The sequence below is a fragment of the Physeter macrocephalus genome, chromosome 9 (assembly GCF_002837175.3).
Source record: "Physeter macrocephalus isolate SW-GA chromosome 9, ASM283717v5, whole genome shotgun sequence".
NCBI lineage: Eukaryota > Metazoa > Chordata > Mammalia > Artiodactyla > Physeteridae > Physeter > Physeter macrocephalus.
In genome coordinates, this window is record NC_041222.1 from 94632436 (window position 1) to 94649015 (window position 16580).

Below are 16580 nucleotides of genomic sequence, written 5' to 3' on the forward strand. Positions count from 1 at the left end.
GCACGAACCCGTGTCCCCTGCATCGGCAGGCGGACTCTCAACCACTGCGCCACCAGGGAAGCTCACTGCTCATATTTTTTGAAATAAGTAGACTACTCCTTGCACTAGTGCTCCTCAGCTTAGGAAACCATAGTATTTAACTGAAAATATGTCTACAATAGCTCCTTAGAGCTTTACACTGAGCTAGTACGTCAGGGGACAAAACATCATCTCTTCTCCCCAACTGCTTTAATTTAGGTAGAGAAATAAGGAAGTGCTTTGTTTTTAATGTTTAAATGTTAACTTTTATAACTGATCATTAATTATTTTAAGTAAAATAAAGTGAAATTGCTTTTTTTTACCTTCCATTTATATTCATTTCTATCAATGTCTATATTTTGTCTGTAGTTTAAAAAGTACAATCAAGATCAAGAGGAAATAAGAAAGAGGGTGTTTGAGATGGTCAATTACATCAACATGGTATGATATATTTTATTAAGTGTAATTTTAACAATTTGCTAGGTGGTGTCATTGGGTGTTTCTATGAATGCTCATGAAGAAGGGAAGAAAAGCCAATAGTCCTAAGGCTAATACTGCTTACCGGCTCTTGAAGGGTGACTACAACTTTGGCAACTTAATTGAATATTAACATTACGTGATAGAGAAGTATCTCACATACTCACCACACTGTTCTCAGGTCCATGAAGGTATAGGAAGTGGTTTTGTTTCATGGTTTTTGTTTTTCTAAAACCCAGTAAGAAAATGCTAACATACAAATCCCAATAGAAAACTAATCTAGTAAGAAAATGGAAAACCAACCAATCAACCAAAAAACAAAATAAGCCAAGCTCTGGTACAGTAGCAGCTTTCAATACCTAATCTCATTTAATCCTTGAACAATGCTAACATATTATTAAACATAATTTATAGCTAAGAAATTAGTTTCTAAGATGCAAAATAACTTGTCTAAAATCACAAAGTTAGGAAATGGTAGAGAGAAGATTTCATCTTAGATAGCTTAGACTTCCAAGCCTATTTCCATTGTACAACTGTTGATTCGGTTCTTTAAACATGATTTTATTATCTAATTTCTAAAAACTTTTAAAAAATGATTTTTATATCCTTTCTATTTAAATCTTGTTAGTTTCCTATTAGTTGAACATATGGTTACCTACTTAGTTGAAATGGCTGAGTCACTTGTGGTCCTGCAAATCCTCTGAGGATAGAAATAAAACGAAGGTGGATACAGTGACCAAGGTCATATCTCATCTTCTCACCACAAAGAGTTTGCTGACTCCTCTTAAGGAGCCCCAAGAACTGGCCATATTTATTGAGCACCTACTTTGTGTCAGGTACTTTTCTAGATTACGGAAATTAAATGGGGGACAAAACTGACAAATATCCTTTTTTTCAAGGAGTTACCCTTCCCTTCAGGAAGTTAGCATCCTTGTTCAAGGAGGCAAACAAACAAGTCAAATAAAGAGTATGTAAGATGGTGATAAGTGCTGTAAAGAAAAATAAAGCAGAGTTTTTAAAAAGAGAGAGATGGGCTTCCCTGGTGGCGCAGTGGTTGAGAGTCCGCCTGCCGATGCAGGGGACGCGGGTTCGTGCCCCGGTCCGGGAAGATCCCACATGCCGCGGAGCGGCTGGGCCCGTGAGCCATGGCCGCTGAGCCTGCGCGTCCGGAGCCTGTGCTCTGCAAAGGGAGAGGCCACAACGGTGAGAGGCCCGCATACCGCAAAAAAAACACAAAAAACAAAACAAAGCATAAAAAGAGAGAGAGAGAGAGGAGAAAGATTGAGATATCTTGGGTGCTGTGTTAGATAGGGAAGTCATTTCTAATAGGGTAACATTTGAGTAGAGACTTGAAGGAAGGGAGAGAAGTCTGACCCTAGGCAGAGCAAAGGACCTGAGGGCAGAACCTAGATTGCCTTGTTTGAGGAATAAGGGGAAGGCCATTGTGGCTGGTTGTAATAAGCCAGGGCTAGGGTGGGAGAGGACATCTAAATGTAGCAGTGGCCAGAACCTGAAGGCCCTGTGGGTCTGCGTAAAGACTTTGTTATTCTTTTTTTTTTATTGAAGTATAGTTGATTTACAATGTTATGTTAATTTCTGCTGTACAGCAAAGTGATTCAGTTATACACACACACATATATATATATATACATTCTTTTTCATATTCTTTTCCATTATGGTTTATCACAGGATACTGAGTGTAGTTCCCTGTGCTATAAGTAGGACCTTGTTGTTTATCCATGCTATATATAATAGTTTTCATCTGCTAATCTCAAACTCCAAATCCTTTCCTCTCCCATCCCCCTCTCCCTTGGCAACCACAAGTCTGTTCTCTATGTGTGTGAGTCTGTTTCTGTTTCGTGGATAGGTTCATTTATGTCATATTTTATATTCCACATATAAGTGATATCATTTGGTATTTAGCAATTTGTTATTCTTAATGAATGAGGAAGACATTGGAAAGCCTGAGCTGAGGTGTGACATGTTCAGATCTGTGTTCTTAAAAGATCACGTTGGCCATTCTGTTGAAAATAAACTGAAGGAAAGCAAGGGCAGAAACAAGACCAGGTAGGGGAATCATGTCATAATTCAGGGCAAGAGAAGATGGTGGCTTGAGAAAAGGCAGTGATGGGGGACCTATTGAGAAGATCTGATGTCTGGATAGAGTCAACTGGGTTTATGAGGTGGGTGGAAGATGAGAAGCATAAGAAAAAGAGTGGAGTCAGGTGACACCAAGGGTTTTGACCTAAGCAACTTCAAGAATGGGGAACAATGGTGGGAGATAATGGAAATCTATCAGAGGAAAGATTAGGATTTCCATTTTGGACACAGCAACTTTGAGATATCTCTTTGTATAAAAAATTCTAGGTGGAAATGATGGAGATACAAGATTGAAGTTCAGGGCAAGAGATGGCAGGTCCAGGTCCATAGATATAAATCTGTGTTTTTAGCACATATAGATGGCATAAGACACAGGTTAGCAAACTGTAGCCTGTGGACCAACTCTGGCCTGTTGCCTTTTTATAAAATAAAGTTTTATTCAAACACAGTCATGCCCATTTGTTTACATTGTTTATGGTTGCTTTCCTGCTACAATGCCAAAGGTGGTGAGTAATTGCAACCAAGACCACATGGCCTCAAAGCCTAAAATATTTTCTACCTGGACCTTTGCAGAAAATGTTTGTAAAATCACCAAGGGAATAGGTATAGATAAGTAGCAAAAGGACACAAAGATATATACTCAAAGTACTTCTCTAAGGAGGAGTAAGAGGGGAGGAGGTGAGAGTGGAGGTGAGACCAAGGAGCAGACAGTGAGAAAGGAGGAAATCCAGGAGAGGTTGTTATTCTAGAAGCTACCTGAAACAAAAATCTATCAAAGGAAGACATGATCAATGATGTGAGATGCTTCTGAGGACCAGGGACTGGCCACTGGATTTAACAGAGTAGAAGTTATTGGTCTCCTGGATGAAGCAAGTTTCTGTGGAGTGTAAAAGCGTGATTCCAGGGAGCCCAGGAGACAATGAAAGAAGTGGAATTAGAGACAGCAAATACAGAAGTTTTGTTATAAATGGAAGCACAGAAATGGTGCATAAGTCATTGGAGGAAGAATCATAAAGAGAAATTCCGGTCCTGCCACGATGAGGCATCCTTTTTATGCTGATGAGAACCATTGCACGAAAGGTTAAACACTGACAATGCAAAAAAGATGGAATAATTGTTGGAGGACTCTCTTTGATCTGGGGAGAGATGACAGGTCCAGCACATGCGTGGAGAAGTTGGCCTTGGGTTCACAGTTCATTCATATAGTGAGGAAGGGGAAGCACAGGTTGTTTGAACAGGTGTAGACCAGTGGGTGGACAGGGTGGGAGCTTGTGGAAATTCTCTTTTGGTTGCATCTATGCTCTTCGATGAATTTGGCAGCAGGGACATCTGCTCAAAGTGAGGATTTAAAAGAAAGTGCCAGAATTTTTGAGAAAAAGAGCAAGCATGAAAAAATGTATAGAAGGTTGTGAGAGTGAATGGGTTTTGGAGATGCAGCAGGTTTGCTGGAGGGTGGTTCAGACCACTTGAGGTTAGTGGTCATGGCTTCTAAGTGAAAGCAGCCAACATCATTTGTTTTCCCCTGTCTGTGTTCGGGGCTTGATGGAGGAGAGACAGAAGGGAGAGTTTGTTTTAACCGGGATTGGAGTTTTGTCAGGTGAGTAAAATAAAGAAGAGAGGAATAAGGAAGTTGGAAAAAAATCGAAGGCAAGATTTTAATCTGATTAGATTTTTACTTTGCTTTTGATGATAACTGCATTCCTCAACACTTTTCTTGTTCTCTTGTTTTTTTTTGAAAAAATATCTCCTCAGGTTTCTCAGCAGAAAGTTGCCCCAGGAGAAAGCCTGTAACTGTGTAGGTTTTTTTTCCCCAGCTTTATTGAGATATAATTGGCATATTACATTGGGCAGATTTAAGGTGTTCATTGTGTTGATCTGATATACTTATATATTGTAAAATGATTAGGTTCGCTCACCTAATAGGTTGGCTAACACCTCCATCACGTCACATGATTCCACCATTTCTTTTCTGTGATGAGAACATTAAAGATCTACTCTCTTAGCAATTTTGAAGCATAGAATACAGTATTATTAACTTTAATCACCATGCTGTACATTAGATCCCCAGGACTTATTCATCTTATAACTGGAAGCTTGTACTCTTTGACCAACACTGTGCAGTTTGATAAACTATAGTAGTAATTTAAGTTTTTATCTTTAGAGTAAGTGTATTGTCTCATAAGCTTAACTAGTTATTTCTAAAGGTTATTCTATATGCATTGTAGATTATTTGGTTCAGTCCAGTTTCAAGTATTAGAGATCCTTTACTTTATTGTAACTCACATATGCAGGACTTTTTCATGTAGCCTGTTCCTTTTCTGATGTCCAAATCAGCACCAAGTCAAGCCTGCTAATTCTGAAAAATTATGACTCTGAGGAATTTACATAGCATTTGAGGAAATATATTTATAGTAAAGCCATAGTCATGAACTACTAGCAGGAAATTATAATATTTTTTGAGGTTGCGAGCAGGAAAAGTTTGTTTCAATAGACCCTTTGTCCCAAAAAAGGGAGTTTATAGACCTGAAATATCTAAGGGTATCTGTCTTGCCTACAAATGAGGATGCTAGTGTCTGCCAAAAGAGATGGTAACTTCCATTTCACAAGTATGTTTGGAAAGAAGGTTTTTACAGTGCTGTTGTAAATAAATTTCAAAATCTAAAGTACGTTGAAAATATTAAAAGATAATAACACCATTATGAGTTGTTACTTTGCCACTTATTCTCTTTCAACAGCTTTATAAAAAGCTCAATACTCACGTTGCCTTAATTGGGATGGAAATCTGGAATGACAAGGATAAGATAAAGATATCCCCCAATGCAAGCCTCACCTTGGAAAATTTTGCTAAATGGAGGGAGGGCGTCCTCCTAAGAAGAAAGCGTCATGATGTTGCTCAGTTAATCACGTATGTATAGGTTTTCCCCTTTGTATGTTTTGTGGTATTTGCCATAGACATTTTTCAAAGCCTTGGCAAAGCAAATGGTATCTTAGGTTACAGGTTTACACATAGAGCGTTAAAAGTTTAAAAAGTATTCATTTGGATCTTATGTTGCATGTGCTCTTACTTTTGTTCCAACTATTTCTTTTTCTTTTTTTCTTTTTTTTTAAGAGAGAGGCTAGTAAGTGAGCAGTGATTCATAACAAGCTTGTTTGTTTTGATTGTGTATAACAGAAAGGAAAGGCGGGTTTAGATAATGACAAGAGGGATTCAGATTCAATGTTTTAAAAGAATGGATTAGCTTGACGCACCAGTCAGGACAAACTTCTAGGACAGAAGGAAAATTGAACATGATATTCTAATCCCATACTTCTACCATCCTGCCGAAATGACTAATTAGTGACTAATTTAAAAAACAGGGAAAATAAATCCAACAGCTATAAATGACACAAGACTGTTAAGCATATGCCTCAAGACAGTTCTGCTGGATGGTTTGCATCTGGAATCAGATTGCAACAAAGAGTGACTTAAAATGACTTGAGTTTCACTACCTAAGAAAACAGTGGGTGTCATGGGAAATAAGTGGACTAGGTCCTGTCAGAATTAACTAATATTCTGTGCTTGTTATCTATGACTGCATGATGCATCAGCCCGCAACTTCCAGACTTAAAATAAGTCTTCTTCATTTGTATGTCTAGTGCCTTGCCTGGGGTGCTGGTTGGTCATCTCCTTGCATATACAGCTTTTCATGTGGCTAACTTGGACTTCCTCCAATATGGCAGTCTCAGGTTTCTGGATATCTTAACAAGGTGACTAGCTTTCCCAAGAAGCATTCTAAGAGGCCCAGGAGAAAACTTCAAGGCTTGTTATGATTCAGTCTTAGAAATCACACATCACTTCTGGTGTACTCTGTTGGTCAAGAACAAGTCATAGACCTATCCAGTTTTAGGGAAGGTGCTACACAGGATATGAATACCACAGGCTGGCTCATTGGGTTATCTTTGAAGGCTAGTTGCCACAGTTCCTTAATTTGGAAAGATGAGTTCTAGACTCAGGGGCCCACCACAAGACATAGCTCATTTTGGGGAGCAGTCTGGTGATTTTCCAGGGTCTCGAAGGTAGTGAGTAGTAAGGGAATTCAACTCTTACCAGACTGGTCTCAGGACAAAGCTAAAATTGTAGTTGAATCCAGTATTGTGAAGTAATAGGGTAGAGAAATATAAATTATAGACAAGATGACAGATGCATAAATAAAAAATAGTAATCCAATATCAAGAGTAGATTTCCTGAATAGACCAGAATAAACAGGATAAAAGAACTAAAAAGATAAGGATGGAAGGAAATAATTGTCCTTTCATGTGTAAATTGAAAGCCTTACCATTTACCTGACAAATTAACAAAATATACCTATACCTGGGCATAACCGGGTATGAATCTTAGAGTCCAAATATACTCTATCCACTGAAAAGAGAAACCAAAATAGTTAATCCCATAATGGAGGAAGATTTTATTTTTTATAAGTGAGCTAGTAGTAAGAATTAAATCCACAAAAATGTAGACTTAAGTATAAATAATTTTACAATATAATCTTAAAAGAGAATATAAATGCCATAAATCTTCAAACTATAATGTATGATACAAAATATCATTACAGAATAACAGATATTGAAATCTCCATAGGGAATGGAAAGTGGCAGGAAGTTCTCTAATTTCTTCATTTTTCATGGCAAAATGTGTACTTGTCATTCTTTATGTTGATAAGTGGGAAAATATAGGTTCAACTTTTTATGTAAATGCACCTACTAAGGGAATTTTTAAAATGATGCATACTTGCAAATTTCTAGATGCAAACCAGGGTCAGATTCTTAACAGACAATAATAACAGAATAATAATAACCAAAAAAGCACATGGAATTATTAAAAATTGAAAGAAAAAATGAAACAAAATGAAAATAGAAATTAAAATTACTAAAGACCAAATATATCATCTATGTAAATAAATGCAAGTGGTTCAAATGTCTCTTCAATAGGACAAATATTGCAAATGCATAAATGCTTCAATAACACAAATACTTATAGAATGAGCCCAAACTTAAATCAAGCTACAGCTAAAACAGTGCTAAAATAAAAGTAAACATATATAAAAATACATGAGGAGAATATAAATTAAGGTGAAACATGTTTCACCTTAATTTATATATTTATATAAATTTATACATACATATGTATATATAAAGCAAAACATTTGTTAGAAAAAAAATCCCCCTTTATTTCCTGACAAGAGACGAATTCCACAATGAAAAATATAAGTATCATGAGCAAGAGATATAAAATATTAAAGTGATTACTCCCAGATGCTTGGATTTAGGTGGTATGAACATCATCATATTTTTTAAAATGCCTTCTGCAACCTCAAACGCTGAAGGAAATATTTGAGTGATGATTCGCCATGTGAGTTTCTCTGTTAATTAGTTAGGGTTCTGGATGAATTGTCTATAGAAAATATACTTAGAGTCATAAGCTTTATCAATTTCTCTCTTTTTCGCAGGGCAAGTGAATTTTCTGGAACAACTGTGGGCCTTGCTTTCTTGTCTACAATGTGCTCTCCGTATCATTCTGTTGGCATTGTTCAGGTTTGTTTAAACTGTTGGTTCTACAGCTCAAGCCTGTCAAATGCTGTTCTGCTGCATCTATTGAGAAGGTCATGTAGTTTTTCTCCTTTGGTCCTTTAGCATGGTAAAAAACAGTGACTGAATTTCAAATGTTGAATCAGTCTTGTATATCCAGTATAAACCCAACATGGTCATAATGTATTATTTGTATATATTGCTGGAGTCCACAGGATAACATATGTTGAGGATTTTTGCATCTATATTCATGAGGGATATTAGTCTGTAGTTATCTTATCCTGTAATGTGTTTTTCAGGTTTTGTTATTAGAGCAAATATCAGGGTAAAGCTGGTCACATAAAATGATGTGCTCCCATCTCTTCGATTTTCTGGAATATTTGAGTAAAATTAGTATTATTCCTTCCTGAACTGTATGGTATAATTCACCAGTAAAACCATATGGGTCTGGCATTATTTGGTGGAAAATTTTTAAACTACGTTTTCAATTTCTTCAGTAGATATTTGACTTCTCAGGTTATTTCTGTCTTCTTGAGTGAGCCTTGGTAGTTTGTGTCTTCAAGGAGTTGTCCATTTCATTTAAGTTGGCATATATGTGTCGATGATATTCCTTTATTATCCTTTTAATATCTGTAGGATTTGTAGTGATTTTCCCTCTATCATTCATGATATTAGTAATTTGTGGGGGTTTTTTTCCTCATGATCAGGCTGGCCAAAGGTATATCAATTTTATTGATATCAAGGAAACAGTTTTTGCTTTACTGAGGCTTTCCTAGTTTCAATTTCATTGATTTCTGCTCTTGTCTTGATTATTGATTTTTTTCTGCATTCTCTGCATTTAACTTGTTACTCTTTTTCTAGTTACTTAAGGAAGAATTTTAGATTGTGAATTTGAGGGTTTTCTTCTTTTCACATATAATCATTTAATGCTATAAATTTCCCACTATGCACTGCTTTAGCTGCATCCAAGTTTTTTGTATACGTGTGTTTTCATTTTCATTAGTTAAAAATATTTTCTAATCTTTTTAATAAATTTATTTATTCGTTTATTTATTTATTTTTGGCTGTATTGGATCTTTGTTGCTGCATGCAGGCTTTCTGTAGTTGCAGCGAGCAGGGGCTACTCTTCAGTGTGGTGCACGGTCTTCTCATTGCAGTGGCTTATCTTTGTTGCGGAGCACAGGCCCTAGGCGCATGGGCTTCAGTAGTTGTGACATGCAGGCTCAGTAGTTGTGGCACACGGGCTTAGTTGCTCCACAGCATGTGGGATCTTCCTGGACCAGGGATCGAACCCGTGTCCTCTGCACTGGCAGGCGGATTCTTAACCACTGCACCACCAAGGAAGTCCCCTTAATTTCTTTTTGACTCATGTATTATTTAGATGTGTATTGTAATAATTTTCATTATTGACTTTTTAGTTTAATTCTGTTATTCTGTCATGGTCTGTGTATTCATTTGTTAGGGCTGCCATAACAAAATAGTATCACCTGTGTGGTTTAAACAACAGAAATTTATTTTCTCACAGTTCTGGAAGCTGGAAATCCAAGATCAAGGTGTCAGCAGCTTTAGGTGACAAGGTATCTGAGGGCTGTCTCCTTGGCTTGATGATGACCACCTTTTTGCTGTGTCCTCATGTGGCCGTTTTTCTGTGCACACTTATCCCTGGTGTCTCTTCCTCTTCTCATAAGGACATCAGTCTTATTGGATTAGGGCCCCACCCTTATGACCTCATCTAACCTAATTATCCCTTTGAAGTTTCTGTCTACAAATACAGTCACGTTAGGAGTTAGGGCTTCAACATATGAATTAGTGGGCAGGACACAATTTAGTTCATAATAGTCTGGGAATATACTTTGTAGAATTTTGATATTTTAAATTTTTTTGAGGTTTGTTCTTGGTCATTACCCCATATGAACTTCAAAAAGAATGTGTCCTGCTGTTGTTGGAGTGTTCTGTAATTGTCACTTATGTCAACTTGACTTATAGTGTTGTGCAGTTCTTTTGAATCATTTATGGAGAGAGTGTATAAGTATCCAAGCAGAACTGTAGATCTGTCTGTTTCTTCTTTCAATTCTATAAGTTTCACTTCATGTATTTTGAAGTTCTATTGTAAAGTGAATTCACAGAGTTGTCATGTCTTGTTGGAGAACTGATCCATTTATCATATTATGTCCCTCTATTTCCCTGAAATATTCCTATTCTGAAGTCTCCTTTGTCCAAATTCAATATAATCACTCCAATAATTTGTGGCTATAGTGTACTTGATACAACCCTTTTCCTTACTTTTATTTTTAGCATATGTATTTCTTTACATTTAAAGAAGGTTTCTGCTAGACAGTATATACTTGGATTTTATTTTTTATCTAATCTGACAATCTCTGTCTTTTATTTGGTATTTTTAAATAATTTATATGTAATATCATTATTGATATTGTTGGATTAAAATCTTTCATTTTGCTAGATGTTTCCTATGCCATCTCTTCTACTTTTCTGCCTTTTTAGGATTGAATATATATAAAAAAAATTCATTTATCTCTATTATTAGCTTTTTATTGATTTGTTTCTTTTTAATGGTTACATTGGGGTTTATTATACATCTCTGCTTGTATGTTTTACCTTGAAATGGTATTAACTGGTTCACATATATTATAAGGACTTTACAAGGGAACACCTCTAATTACTCCCTTCCATCCTTTTGCTATTTTTATCAAATGTTTAACTTCGCATATACTATAAAGACAATATAAATTGTTACTAATTTTTCTTTAAAAGTCATCTTGCCGTGCAATTTAAAATGCGAAAAAATTAGTTTTCCATTTATCTTTTCTTTAGTGGTGCTTATTTTGGTTACATTCCCAACATTCTTCATTTCTTTGCAGAGAGAAAATTTCTATCTGGCATAATATATTTTTTCTTCCATAAGAATTTAAAAAAAATATTTCTTATAATACAAGTCTCCTGTCCATGAATTCTTTCCAGTTTTTTAAGAAGATGACCTTATCTCTCTTTCATTTTTGTATATATATTTCACTGGGTTTACAGTTCTGGGTGGATAGTGTTTTTCTTTCAGCACTTTTAGTGATTTCACTGTCTGCTGGAGTTCCTAATGAGAAATCTGCTGTAAACTTTATCTTTGTTCGTCTCTAATGTGTGTGGGTTTTTTTTTTTCTTTCTGATTTTAAGATTTTTCCTTTGTCCTTAATTTCTTCAATTTGATTATAATTATAATTATTTTATAACTAAGGGGTTTTTGTGGGGAGAGGTAATTTATCCTACTTAGTGTTCCTTTGTCCTGGGGCTTGGTATTTGTGATTAATTTTGGAAAATTTTAGGCCATTATGTCTTCAAATATTTCTTCTATTCCATTCTCATCCTTTTTACTTTCTGGGATTTCAATTACATATAAGTAATTGAACATATATGTATGATCATTCTATATTACCCCACAAAACTTGTATCTCCATTGTTTGTTTCATTTTGTTTGGTTTTTCCTTTTATCATTTTTTTCAATTCGTGTTACCATTTGGGTAATTTCTGTTGAAATATTAAATCCACTGATTCTTTCCTCAGCTATTCCAGATCTACTGTTAAGCCTATGGAAGGCATTATTCATCTCTGTTACTGTCTTTTTCAATTCTAGTGTTTCCATTTGATTCTCTCTTATGGTGTCCAACTCTCTGCTGAAATTTTCCATCCAGCCTTATATGATAGTCATCTTTTCCACTGGAGCTTTTAACATATTAATCACAGTTATTTTAAAGTGCCTCTCCGATAGCACTAATAATCTGAGTCTGTTTCTGTTGATTGGCAGGGTATTGTTTTTTCTTGTTTTTTTTGCGGGGGGGGATGCCTTATTATTTTTGGTTGAAAGTTAGGCATCTCGTGAAAGGCAATAGTCTGAGGTAAATATTTTCTTTTTTTTTTTTTTTTGACCTGGAAATGATCACTTCTTTCCTTCTTCTAGGACTTCAGTGTGAGGATTTGAATCAATCTAGCAGGAGTTGAGCTGGGTTCAGGATTTTTTGATTGGTATGGCCATCCTCAGTACATCACAGATGTTAAATTCCTTTCACATTATTTTGTATTTAGAATGGAGGATGGTTTGCCAGAGTTTTTCTCACTGTGTGTTCCACACTTGTCTTTAGGGCTTTACTGCACCTCACAGGGAGTCTCTTTAAGCTTTTATCCATCTCCCATCAATAGGTTATTGTTACTTGTTACTGGATGATTGCTGGACTTTTGGTGGGAGGAAGGCATTCCCTTTTGCTCTCATTAAGCTCAGTCTTAGGCAAGTCCTGCATCTCTTAGTTTCTGGCATGGGTCCTTCTAGTGATCCTGATCCACTGCCAGATGGTAGAGACCTCTAGTGATGTAAACCCAGCAGGCATTCCTGCCCCTTCTGCCCCTCCCCTCCAGTGGTGGAGGTTTTTTGGTTTTGGGTTTTTTTTCCCCCTTTCTTTTTCTTTTTCACAGTTGCATTGAGACTTCAACAGTGCCTTAAGGGTGACAAGATTTGTTGCCCTTCTCTCAGAAGTTTAAGACCTTAGTTAGGGCTAGGACTAGAGTAAGCCAAGTGAGGCACTTAGCTCACCCTGGTGCTGGTCCTGTTTGCTCCATTACAGGGATAAAGGAGAAGGATTGTGAAGGGGTTTCATGCCTTTGCTACTGCTGTTCTGCTCCCCCAGGTCAATACCATGATGGAGGATTTCCCAGAACTCTCACTTAGTGACGTCATGTGGAGAAAAATCTGTGAATAGGTGGGAATTTCTCTTATGTCTGAATTCCTCACATTTTGCATATTCTCTTGCTATTCCACAATCAACATTTATCAGTTTTTTGGGTTTTTTTTTTTTTTGGTGTTTTCACCACACTTTTTTGTTTTTAATAGATCTTTATTGGAGTATAACTGCTTCACAATACTGCACTAGCCTCTGTCACACAACAAAGTGAATCAGCCACATGCACACATACATCCCCATATCCCCTCCCTCTTGAGCCTCCCTCCCCCCCTCCCTATCCCAGCCCTCTAGGTCATCGTAAAGCACCGAGCTGATCTCCCTGTGCTATGCTGCTGCTTCCTACTAGGTGACAATTTTACATTTGGTAGTGTATATATGTCCATGCTACTCTCACTTCGCATGAGTTTTTAGTGTTTTGTATGAGTTATTACTGGCATCTGGTAGTGTCTGCCCCAGATAAACAGAAGTTCACGTCCATCTCTCCCACTAGGTGCCAGCCTGTCTTTCCTTAGATTTCAGCTTTGTTGCCTTGTGACCTCAGCTCTAGGATTGGTTCTAGAAAATTGTGAATCTGACTACAATAAGTTTGGGTGTGATGCTCTGTCCAGCTTTCTATTATCTGGTGATGGGAAACAGGGGTCAGGGAATTCTCATCTGACTTTGTCTAATTTCAGTTTTCAGCAGGCGCTGGGTCTCAGCAGTTAGGCTTTCTCAGTGATCCTGCATCCTTTCAGTGGCAGCAAAACTCTGCTTTCTGACTTTTGCAGATCATTCCTGGAAGAGAGTTTCCTGGCCCTCCTGCAATGGCAGAAAACCTCAATTGATATCAATATAGGATCCTAGGCTCAGGATTTTTGTCTACCCCTCTCTCTTAGGAGTAGAGGTTTTTGTAGTTTTGTGTGGGGTGTGTGTGTGTGTGTGTGTGTGTGTGTGTGTGTGTGTGTGTCATGCCCTATCTGTACCAGGTCGTCAGTTCTGCTATAGGTTGTTGCTACTTCTCCCGTCAGTGAATATGTATATATCTCTCCAGTATATCTTATGAGTCTGGGTTTATGATAGGCTTCCTATCATAAACAGAGGAAGTAAAATATGTATTTTAAAACTTGAAAGTACCTACCATAAAATTGGAAGAGAAACTAGCCTACTTAAAGCAATAGTTAATAATATATGATAGTAACATCCATAAGATGTTATGGAAAAAAACCTGAACAAACTTTTTGGCCAACCCAATAGACTTAAAACTGCAGTAGGAATCCAGAGGAGAGGATTGTTGATGAAGAGTAATGTGGTCAGGAAAAGTTGCATTAAGATGAACCTCAAAGTATGGGTTGGATTTAAGGGGAAGAGAGGATGGAGGTAATTCCAGTAGAAAAAACAATTTAAGTTATGAAAATAATTATTTAAAGGAAGGTACCCTAAATGTGAAGGAACCTCAGATAAGGCAATCTGGAAAGTGTCTATTTAAACACATTTCTTTTTTTCTTAAATTGTTTGGTTTGTTTTTGTCCCCACTGAAGGCACTCCATCTTAATAGATAGTAAGGTTACCAGGTTCATCTCAACAGGATGAAACAATATTGTGAGTGGTAGGTATTAACTTCCTGTCTCACATAAGTGTTCCTTGTTTGCCAGCCTTGTACTGTGCCTGATGGACTTCTCTATTTTGTTCTTTGAAATGAAGTACATAAGGGAATCAATTTTCTGTGGGTGGGTGTTATTGGCATATTCCTGTATCCCTACTGGGAAATTACAACCAGCAATGATTCTTTAGTGTTGTTTTATTGCTTCTGGATAACTTGGAGGCCCTGGTCCAACACCTTTAATCAGAAACAATCTGGTAATGAAGTTGGCTACTCGCTGAACTTCATGCAATAAGGCAAGTCTGGAGTTGACTGATGTCTAGTCTTGGCAGTAGTAGATTTGAAAAAGATACCAGTGGTTCTAAAGTTCTAGGTTCATGAGCATTTCTAGATCCCTATGAACTAAATACATTAAAGACCTCCAATTATTGATAAATTGGAAAGAATTTGAAAAACAATCCAAACGTGAGGGGGGAGGTAAATCAGATTAAAAAAATTCTAACTTCTTATTATTGTGGAAAAAAAGGTTGTCATTATCCGTCATGGCAGGAAATAACAAAAATTTTCATTATAGGGACCATTGACAAGAACAGAAAGTAGGCTGTATGCCTTGTGATGGGGATTCAGTACCAAAGGGGTGTGTGTGTGTGGGGGGGAGAGACAGCAAGAGATACAGAGACAGAGAGACAAAAGGGCAGAGAAAGTCAAGGTGAGAGGCAGGAGAGAAGGGAAGAGAAGGAGAGAGGGGAAGAGATGGGTAAGGTGAGGAGACTGAAGCTAAAATCAGACTCTCTACTCCACTTGACTACAGTGAAAATACTTAATTATGTCCTGAGTGATAATTCAATTTGCAAACCAGAGGATCTGTCTCCCTATTCTCATCTGCAGGACCACAGTCACAACATGCTTAGTGTTGCAGGGACCATGGCCCATGAAATGGGCCATAACTTCGGAATGTTTCATGACACCTATGCTTGCACGTGCCCTTCTACAGTATGTGTGATGGACAGAGCACTAAGGTGAGCCTTTCTGGAAAGATGCTATTTATCTGTGTTTTGGGTTCACTCTGGGCTGTCATCTTCAGTGACATGTTCAAACTTTCAAATTATTAAATAGCAGTATCAGGACAAAATCATGGATGTGTATCTATACCAAACTACCTTGTACCTCATCTATGTGTAATGTTTTTCATTAACTGAGACATAGTTTAAACATACTGTCTCTTTGCTGTTGGGGTGATGTTTCACTTTATCCTCATCTTAGCTACACAGTATCTGGGTTCATAAAATCATTAGCATTTATCACATTTTCAGTGAATTCAGATTGGGTGGTGGTAATGGAGAAGTTTTAGAAGAAAAATGTAATTAAAGAAGAATGAAATTAGAACACTTCCTAACACCATACGCAAAAGTAAACTCAAAATGGATTAAAGACCTAAATCAAAGACCTACATGTAAGGCCAGACACTATCAAACTCTTAGAGGAAAACATAGGCAGAACACTCTTTGACATAAACCACAGCAAGATCTTTTTCAATCCACCTCCTAGAGTAATGAAAATAAAAACAAAAATAAACAAATGGGACCTAATTAAACTTAAAAGGTTTTGCACAGCAAAGGAAACCATAAACAAAACAAAAAGACAACCCTCAGATGGGAGAAAATATTTGCAAACCAAGCAACCAACACTCCAAAAATATACAAACAGCTCATGCAGCTCAATATCAAAAAAACAAACAAACCAATCAAAAAATGAGAAGGGCTTCCCTGGTGGCGCAGTGGTTGAGAGTCCGCCTGCCGATGCAGGGGACATGGGTTCGTGCCCCAGTCTGGGAAGATCCCACATACCGCAGAGCGGCTGGGTCCATGAGCCATGGCCGCTGAGCCTGCGTGTCTGGAGCCTATGCTCTGCAACGGGAGAGGCCACAACAGTGAGAGGCCCATGTACCGCAAAAAAAAAAAAAAAAAAAAAAAAGAGAGATCTAAATAGACATTTTTCCAAAGAAGACATACAGATGACTAAAAAGCACATGAAAAGATGCTCAACATCACTAATTATTAGAGAAATGCAAATCAAAACTACAATGAGGTATCACCTCACAC

The 16580-nt window shown here is 37.2% G+C and overlaps 1 protein-coding gene across 2 annotated transcripts in view; it reads left to right on the forward strand.

Moving 5' to 3' along the window:
- ADAM28 (ADAM metallopeptidase domain 28) overlaps positions 1-16580 on the forward strand; it is a 59213-nt gene that overhangs the window by 20180 nt on the left and 22453 nt on the right. For both annotated transcript variants that reach the window (XM_055086952.1, XM_024130864.2), the window contains exons 8-11: positions 388-459; positions 5331-5500; positions 8082-8166; positions 15367-15497. In XM_055086952.1, the coding sequence (XP_054942927.1) occupies positions 388-459; positions 5331-5500; positions 8082-8166; positions 15367-15497 (458 nt within the window). The remainder of the gene's footprint in view (positions 1-387; positions 460-5330; positions 5501-8081; positions 8167-15366; positions 15498-16580) is intronic.